Source organism: Lytechinus variegatus, chromosome 11 (assembly GCF_018143015.1).
Source record: "Lytechinus variegatus isolate NC3 chromosome 11, Lvar_3.0, whole genome shotgun sequence".
Lineage (NCBI taxonomy): Eukaryota > Metazoa > Echinodermata > Echinoidea > Temnopleuroida > Toxopneustidae > Lytechinus > Lytechinus variegatus.
The window spans coordinates 15,218,532-15,227,591 of NC_054750.1; the positions used below are offsets into that span (position 1 = coordinate 15,218,532).

General features: G+C 36.2%; 1 protein-coding gene across 2 annotated transcripts; it reads left to right on the forward strand.

Moving 5' to 3' along the window:
• The first annotated feature begins 4,637 nt into the window (after positions 1 to 4,637).
• Positions 4,638 to 8,838, forward strand: LOC121424098 (transmembrane protein 69-like). 2 transcript variants are annotated; one of them, XM_041619694.1, is made up of 3 exons: positions 4,638 to 4,652; positions 6,705 to 6,908; positions 7,650 to 8,838. In XM_041619694.1, the coding sequence occupies exons 2-3, from the start codon at positions 6,822 to 6,824 to the stop codon at positions 8,496 to 8,498; spliced, it is 936 nt and encodes a 311-aa protein (XP_041475628.1). In that variant the 5' UTR covers positions 4,638 to 4,652; positions 6,705 to 6,821; the 3' UTR covers positions 8,499 to 8,838. The 2 variants fall into 2 exon arrangements, with proteins under 2 accessions (XP_041475628.1, XP_041475626.1); XM_041619692.1 differs by lacking the exon at positions 4,638 to 4,652 and adding an exon at positions 4,861 to 4,879.
• Positions 8,839 to 9,060: the final 222 nt, after the last annotated feature.

Here is a 9,060-nt window from a genome sequence, read left to right on the forward strand (position 1 = left end):
TTATCTAAGTGGTTTCTGATCAGAGCAAGGAGATATCACCTCTATCTCCTTGATCAGAGACATGATAGAGATGATTGTACGGATAGTGTATTTGTTTTTTAAATGTTGGGCTATTGATTCATTCGATGTCCATATAATGATTCATTGTTTTGTTAATCATCTTTTTATTTATTTATTTATTATTTAGATTTATTACTTACTATATTCATTCATTTGTTTATTTATTTGTCTATCTTCATCCATGCACTATAAAGAAAAATTATTTCATTTATTCATCCATTCACTCATCCATCCAATCACTCATTCATATATTCATCAACCCATCTATCCATATATCCATCCGTTCACTCATCCATAATTCACCCATTCATTCGTCCATTCAAGTTAATTTATTCATTTATCCATTCATCCATTTATCATCACAAACATATACTAGCGGTAGCGCGTTTCCATTGTAGTAAGCCCAAAGTGGGTCCAAACGATCTTAACAACTTAATTCCTATATTGGTTTATTCATCCAATTATTTATTTCTTCAGCAAAAGAATAATTGCGGTCAGTTTTCTTAGGAATTTGCAGACGAAACCACTTTGAAGGGCGGAAGCTATATAGAGAGTTGGATAACGTGCTACATAATTATATACGTTTGAAAATAGGCATTCATTTATAATTTTATTAATTGGTTTATTCATTAAAATTTATTGATTAATCCATTATTCATGCATAACATAAATACACACATACACGCATACATACACACATACATACACACATACATACATATATACATACACCGATACAAACATACACACACATACATTCATTAAAGGTCAAGTCCACCTCACAAATTGTTGATTTGAATAAAATAATAGTAAAAAATTAAACTAGCAAAACGCTGACAATTTCATCAAAATCGGATGTAAAATAAGAAAGTTAGGACATTTTAAAGTTTTCTTTATTTTTCACATATATTTACAACTCAAATGAGACAGTCGATGATGTCCCTCACTCATCATCTAATTTTTAAGTTTGACAATGTTTCACTTTGAAATTTTATTCATTTCTAAAACATTTTAGTTTTTTAAGATTTTAAAAATATATTTAGAAAAACACTAAATATCATTGTGGTATTTGTTAGATGATTGGATTTTTTTTTCTTGGCGTTCGAACTTTTTTCCTCTTTCTATATCCTTCATTCTTCATCCATCCATCCTTCCTGTTTGCCCTTTTTGTTCCATCTATCTTCATTTCCTATCTTTCTTTCCTGAGCCTTTCTCTCTCTATCTCTGCTCATTTTTCTTTCTTTCCTTCTTTCTCTTACTTATTAAATTTCCGTTTTATATTTCCTTCATTCTTTCTATCTTTAAGCTTTTCTTTCTTTCTTCCTTCTCGCGTGCTCAGTCTCCCTTTTCTTTTCGCTCTTCCTCTCATCCATTATTTTCTCTTTTTTTCATTCCGCTCCTCCCTTCATTCTTCCCTCCCTCTCTCCTCCTTTTTTTTCATTCTTTATTTTTTCCTTCTAATTATTTTCCCTTATTCTTTCTTTCCCTTCCTTCCTCCCTGTTTCTTATTTCTTTGTTTCTGTCGGAATAAAGGAAACATTTTTCTTTCCTTTAGTCTTTCTTTCTTTCCTCCTCCTTTTTTCTTACTTTCTTTTTTGCATTCTCTCTTTTATTTTGTCTTTCACACATTTATTCATCTTTTCTTCCTTTCTTTCTATATATTAATTTCAAAGAATGACGGAAACCTTTTTTCTCCCTTTTAGTTTAAATTTATTTTATTTGTTTTTCCTTCATTTTTCCCTTCATGTTTTCTTTCTTCTCAATTCCTCTCTTTTCTTTCTTTTTTTCTCTTCTTCATTCTTTCGTTCACACTCCCAATACTTTACATTTTTTCACAAGTCTAACACTGTAGCCTTCTTTGTTGATCTTTATTTTTATTTGTCCCGTATTTCATTTTGTTAAATCTTGTCACCCTGACACCGGCCCTTAAAGGACAGGTCCACAACATAAAGTTGATTTGAATAAAAAGAAGAAAAATGCAACAAGCATAACACTGAAAATTTCATCAAAATCGGATGTAAAATAAGAAAGTTATGACATTTTAAAGTTTCGCTTAATTTCACAAAACAGTTATATGCACATGGCTGGTATGCAAATGAGACTGCATGACGTCATCCACTCACTATTTCTTTTGTATTTTATCATATAAAATATTCTACTTTTCTCCTCATATTGTCAAGTCATACAACGATATCATTAATTCCCCCTGAACATGTGGAATAAGCATTGTTTAATGCTATATGGTTCAGTCAAGTTGGTCCTTATTTAATATCGTGTAATTCAAACAGTAAAAAAAGAAATAGTGAGCGACGGACATGCCTATCAACTTACTGAGTCTTAGTGATCACTGTTTTGAAAAATAAGCGAAACTTTAAAATGGCATAACTTTTTTTACATCCGATTTTGATAAAAAATTTCAGCACTGTGCTAGTTTGATTTTTTATTTATTCAAGTCAGCATTTTCCTGGGGTGGTCTTGACCCTACTTTGCAATTAAGGATTTGCCTCTCAAAACCTGACAGATATTGGAAGGCTAATTCCGGCCCAACCTAATTTTTATACCCTGGCTTTGTTTCCGTGGGCAGTGCTCGCTCAAGCATGAATAGTTTACCAACTTTTTGGTGTCATTTGTCATTTGAAAGTTGACTTTATTGGCTTCAATATACCGTATGTTGTGTCTAAGTGTCTTCCCAAAAGTGATATACTGTATATACACTCGGCAAAAAAAGTTCTTGGACACTTAAAAAAGTTAAAATATTCCATATAGATTTTTGATTAAAGGCAAATTATTGTATGTCAACATGACCAGACAATATTCCTCTTCCAGTATGACATGACATTTTCATGTGAACAGTCATGCATGGGCGGTTAAATGCTTTAAACAATAGCAATGTCAGTAAAACAAAAATTGAAAGAAATGGACCATTCAAATGCTAATGACATGGCCATCCTGTAGGGATACATTTAAACATTTCAACAAGTACTTATCATTTGAATTGAATGCTTAGGGGTGCATTATGAGATGCATAATGAGATGGATCATTTGGACACTCTCTTCCAAGATGAAGCTTTCCAACCAAGAGTGTGCAAGAGCAATATAAATGTTGCAGTCTGGGCAGTCATAATTTAGACAAGTGGCTCGATATTTCCAAGTTTCACCACAACAATTTCAAATTTGAACCAGCGGTATTTGGCTACTGATGAAGTTAGAGACCGCCTTACTTTGTGGTCGACCTATAGGGCCATCACCCCTGCAGAAGATAGGAGGATAATTTTCTTTTGCTTATGCCAAGATACTGAAATTTGACATTTTTTTTCATCGACTAACTTTGACTTAAAATTCCAGTGGAATAGTGATGCATCCAAGGTATAACCTTCTCTTCACTTTTACTAAGATGGTATTTGACTTTAAGTTTGCTTTTATCGTTTAATTGATATTTATGCCACACAAACTTTCAAAACTGAAAGAATGACTGATCGTTTTCTTAGTTTTCTTTTACTGACATTAATGCCTGTACCCAGCCATGCACTGAATGATCCATTTCTTGCAATTTTGTTTTACTTACTTTGCTATTGTTTAAAGCATTTAACCACCCATGCATGACTGTTCACATGAAAATGTCATGTCATACTGGAAGAGGAATATTGTCTGGACATGTTGACATAAAATAATTTGCCTTTAATCAAATATCTATTTCAACCAATAGAACTTTTTCATGCCGAGTGTATAAATATATAATACAGGGCCGTCACCAGCTTTTTTCTAGGGGGGTGCTTTTTATGGAAAAAAAACACAAAAAACAACGTATTAACTCAATTTCATGCAGTTATATAGCCCGCCGGCCAGATCTTTTTCAAAAGAGCCCTCAAGTATCCCAACCCCCCCCCCCCCTCCGGTTGTTTTTTTTTGTTTTTTTTTTAATTTTTTAATTTTTTTTATTATTATTTTTTTTTTTTTGGTTCTGAAGGTTCGCACCCTCCGCACCCCCACTGGCGACGGCCCTGTAATACCCAGTTGTTGTGTGTCCGGACGATCAATTTCAGAAAGTCATTTGGAAAAATTTACAAGCGAAGCTAAAGCCAGGGTAATAATATCCAAGTCCTTTGGAAGCGCATAGAGACGTTATTTATAATGTGTTATGCGCTATACAAGAACTGTCTATTATTATTATTATTATCATTTTTTTGTACAAAATGTTAGTAAATATTATAGAGAACAAAATATATGATTATTACAACTATTAAATTCATATTTTTAGTGTTATCCAAAGACAAAAAAGAAGGCTTCAACTTATTAAGTGTCCGGATTTTTTTTTTTCATGTGATCGACAGCCATTTTTTAGGGGGACGCACTGTAGAAGAGAATTACAATTTATGGAAGACTGGAGAACAAGAAAATTCCAGGATGTTTTGTAAAATTCCAGGAACTTTCAGCGGAAATTCCAAGAATTTCCATTTTCAAAAGTGGAGCACTGCCCGCGCCCTCACATGCACACACCGTTTACCGTACACACACGTCCAACATTTACCATTCTGCGTACTTTGGAATAAATAAGCCGCGGTGACATTTATAAATTATGACGTATTGTGTCTGTAAGTATGTTTGTGGAAGACATAAAGGATGTGAAAGTGTATTTGTCTTCATTTTTTTAGAGATACAGGGAAATCGTGTGAAGCTTCAGAGTCCCATAGACCTCAGCTTGGCAAAAGTGGTAGCCACTCACCGAGTCTGCGAACATACCAGCTCAGGGGATGTGAGATCTAGCTCCTGTGAAATGCGAATACAACCATCACATAATTGTGGTCTTTGCATTGGTTATGTTAGTATAGGAATCGCATGCGCCAGTAATGGCAAAGACCTCTTGCGTGAGAACAAGTAGCAAATGGCCATGATCTTGTCTTGAGCAAACTTTGTACAACATGAATTTCTTTATAATTTGATGTAACTGTTAGTGTTAAGACTTAAGCTGGTCCTGAATTTGTGTATTCCTGAGATAACTTATTCTAGACTAGTAGTAGAATTATACTGTTAGATCAACATGATCAAAGAACTAAAATAAAAGCTTTGGTCTGTTTAATCAATTACTATTGTTGTGTTGGTTGTTCTGCTGGTGCTGAACTCTGTTGACTTCACTCACCAATTATACAGACTACAGAGTTCGAAGTTCTAGCTCGATCTGTACAGGGACTCAATGCCAATGGCCATATGTTACTTTATGTACTATTAAGTTTGGATAAAACAACCCAGGGAACGCGGGCGGGAGCCCAGGACCTTACGTGTAAGGCATACTCACCTGACAAGCGTGAAGTATGGTCAAAATAATTCTCCGAATAAATAGTTAAAACAGAAATTAAGCACTTACCACGATTATATGAATGAAGGTCTAACTAGTGGCAGTTTCCTGACATCTGGGCACAAACTGGACCCTCAAAAAAACGAAAAGTTCTCTCCTACCCCAGTCTCGATCGGCCATTTTGTTACGATTCATAACAAAAACGGCCGATCGAGACGTGGGTAGGAGAGAAATTTTCGGGTTAGATAAAACAGGGAAGTGAAGTTGCGCGACAGCCGAAGTAAGTCACTGAGTGTCTTTTCCCCTTTTCAGCTTATTTTCCCCATTTTGGCGCAATCGATGAGCCCAGTCGGGGGGATTTTGCATTTTCAACTCCCTCAATGCTGACTGCACGATATAGCAAGCCGTCTGTGTACGCACGAGGAGGAATTTGGAAAAAAAAGTTAAAATGTTAAAAACTCCTCGAAACAGACGGCTGCCAGCTGTCTATTACCAGACCAGAGTAGAAAAGCTTGAGGCCCTAACTTAGTTAGGCCTAGTCCTAACTTTGTTAGGCCTACTCTAGCTGCTAGAAATCAAACATTAACATTGTTAGATCTATTCTAAAGTTAGAGTTTATATTTATGTTCAGATATTAGATCTATTTTATTTATGTATTCATTTATTTATGAAGGAGGAATGTCTATGAATAGACAGCTGGCAGCCATCTGTTTCAAGGAGTTTTTATCTCGTACATAGACAGCTCGCAAAGGTGCAGCCGCCATTAGGGGGTTTGCTATACCAAAAAAAAAAAAAAAGCGGAAATCTTTGATTTTATAGCTGATAAAACATTTAGATAAAAAGTTCTGTTTTGGCCAGAAATGCACCAAAACAGAAAAAACTTAAAAAGGAAAAAAAAAACAGCGACTTACTTCGGCTGTCGTGAAATTCTCACTTCCCTGGTTTATCCGAACTTAATGCATAACATATCGCCATTGAGTCCCTGTACAAATTGAGTTAGGATTTTGGTCTCTGTAATTGGTGAGTGGAGCCAACAGAGTTCAGTGAAACGACCAGTAACAGAGACCGAAGCTTTTGGTCTAGTCTGTGACTAGACTGATATATAAACCTATGGAACCAGACCAGTCTCAGCGGAGCATACCCCTGACCCTGACAGAAATAAACCTATTTATCAGTCCAGTCTTCTGTGACCTATCATTTTAATTTCAGTTTAAACAATTTCTTTTTATTTCACAAAATATTTCAGTTAATAATGGGTTACATGTGAGCTTCCACCTTATGTCTTATGAGTAGCACTTGATATCATATAGATCTAATTTAGGTTAGTTTGTTTCTTTTTTGTTTCTTTCAGGCTTCTCCAAAATCTCGAGGAGACAGAGTTACACGCTGTTAGTGTGCTAATCAGCCTTTCTGCAGCCTCTTCTAGAATAATAGTACAGATGCTGAATACTCGCATGCTTGAGATAATATGCTGCCACACAAGATAAGACTCTTAAGCAGTGGGAGAAATTTCCTGTCAAGATTTTCCTCAGAGCCTGTTTCAATTAAAATCCAGGTTAGTTTACACGTTATCATATAAAGGAAGGTATTTTCATGATGTTGTTTATATTCAGTATTCACATACAAGTACAAGTAGTTGGTCTATATCTCAGTCTCAGATTGTCTAATACATGTACCTTATCTTAAGGACAAGTTCGCCCCAACAAAAGTTGATTTGAATTGAAAAATCAAACAAGCATAGCACTGAAAGTTTAAAAAAAATCAGTACATTAAGAAAGTTATGATGTTCTTTGAGTTTCGCTTGATTTCACATAAGTTATATGCACATCCTGGTTGGTGTACAAATGAGGGGACTGATGACGTCATCCACTCACCATTGCAGTCATTAATGTCATATTATATGTCATTCTTACGTTACATCAGATTTTTATGAAATTTTCAGCGTTATGCACTTATGTTTGTTTTTTCCTCTATTGATCCAAATCACCACTTTCCTTGGTTGAATTGACCTTGAAAGTAATCTTGCTGTACCAGGGGCCACACTAAAGATGATTGGGGTAGGGCCATGGCGACCCCAAAGATCTTTCAGATGATGAAGGAAAAAATTGACTGGTAATTTTTATGAACATGTCAGTTATGGACTTACTTCCCCCCCCCCTTTAAAAAACACAGGCACAACCCATTTATGGTAGCTCTTAAGTTCAAGTGTAATCATCACCATCAGTGATGAGAGTAAATTTCTGAGAGACAATGGTTTATACTTCTCTTATTGACTTTCTCCCCTTTTTGTGAACAGGGAAACTTAGGAGGATCTTGTTCCACAAGTCACAAGATTCAGAGTATCCTGGTACCTACTGTCAGGAGAAGCTACACCACCTCTGCACAAACTCCATTTTTAAAATCTTGTCACTATGATAAATCAAGCAGGGTTGTACTGGACAGGTTGCAGGGACAGAGAAGCGAAGTGTTGCAACAAATGGTGAACAATATCCACTCTCAAAGTGGTATTTTAAGGACAACAAGTTCTGTAACATCATGCAAAGCTTGTCTCCATCATTACCACACATCAGCTCGAAGACAGGTTATCAATGATGAAGACGGGTCAGCTAGCAAGGAGAGCTGGTTTAGGAAACACAAGATGCAGTTAAAATCTGCTCCACCAGCAGCACTTGTCCTGGGATTCTCTGGGTTGATACCTTTCATCGCTCCTGCAGCTTACTCCATCATCACTTTCTCCTGTGGACCTCAAGTGGCCTTTGCCCAGGTGGCCTATGGTGCCTGCATCCTCTCCTTCTTAGGAGGTGTCCGCTGGGGATTCGCCATTTCTCCTCCAGAGACCCCAACCTCCCTGAGCCTCGTCATCAGTGTACTGCCCTCGCTTGTTGCTTGGACAGGTCTCAGTATGCCCATCCAGCCTGGTCTTGTCTGCATCATCACAGGCCTTGCGCTGGCAGGGATCGTGGACTCTCGCTTTAAGTCCTTCCCGTCATGGTTCCGCTCCCTAAGGTTTCTCCTCACCACCTTTGCTATCCTCTCTGTCTCGGTGACCTTTGGATTCAGTGTACTCTACCCGCCTCCTGAGCCAGAGCATGGTTATAACTTCAAGAAGCTTATCAAGATTGCCCAAATAATTGTGCAAGATTAAGGAGAAATAATTTTCAAATTCAGATTAGGAAAAAAAATTCAGATTCTTGAATATTTTTTATTTTCCCCTTTTTTTTAATCTTCTCTGACTCCATACATGTAGATACACTTTTACCTGTGCTAAATACTGGCTACAGTACTTATGCCCCTGAACAAAACATTTACCAGTACATTGATTTTAACTCCCGTTGGATGGTGATGTAAAAGGTTGATCTCCGACGTTAAAACAAATTCATACCCGATTAGTAGACATCTGTACAAAATCAGATAACTTGATCATTGTGACAGACTGGCAGGCTAGCCTAACAGCAAGGACTACACAAAATAATGTTTTTATGTCTAGAACAATATGGCTGCAATACAAGATTTTGTTGTCTGAAATTATTAATACTGAATATCTTATCAGTTTTAACATCACATTAAATTAGTGCAGTATTTTTCTCATACTGTTATAGTTTTCTTACACTTTTGGTCTGATCAAAAGTGAACATTTACTTTGTCTTCCTATAGCATGTATCACCAAACTGCACGAGGAAAATTGTTACACAGTGTGCTATTTATTT

What these genes read in the sequence shown, in the direction of transcription:
- LOC121424098 (XM_041619694.1), top strand. Translation starts at nt 6,822, where the DNA reads ATGCTGCCACACAAGATAAGACTCTTAAGCAGTGGGAGAAATTTCCTG. An exon ending in CTGTTTCAATTAAAATCCAG is followed by an intron (nt 6,909 to 7,649) that starts GTTAGTTTACAC and finishes TTTTGTGAACAG; the next exon opens with GGAAACTTAGGAGGATCTTG.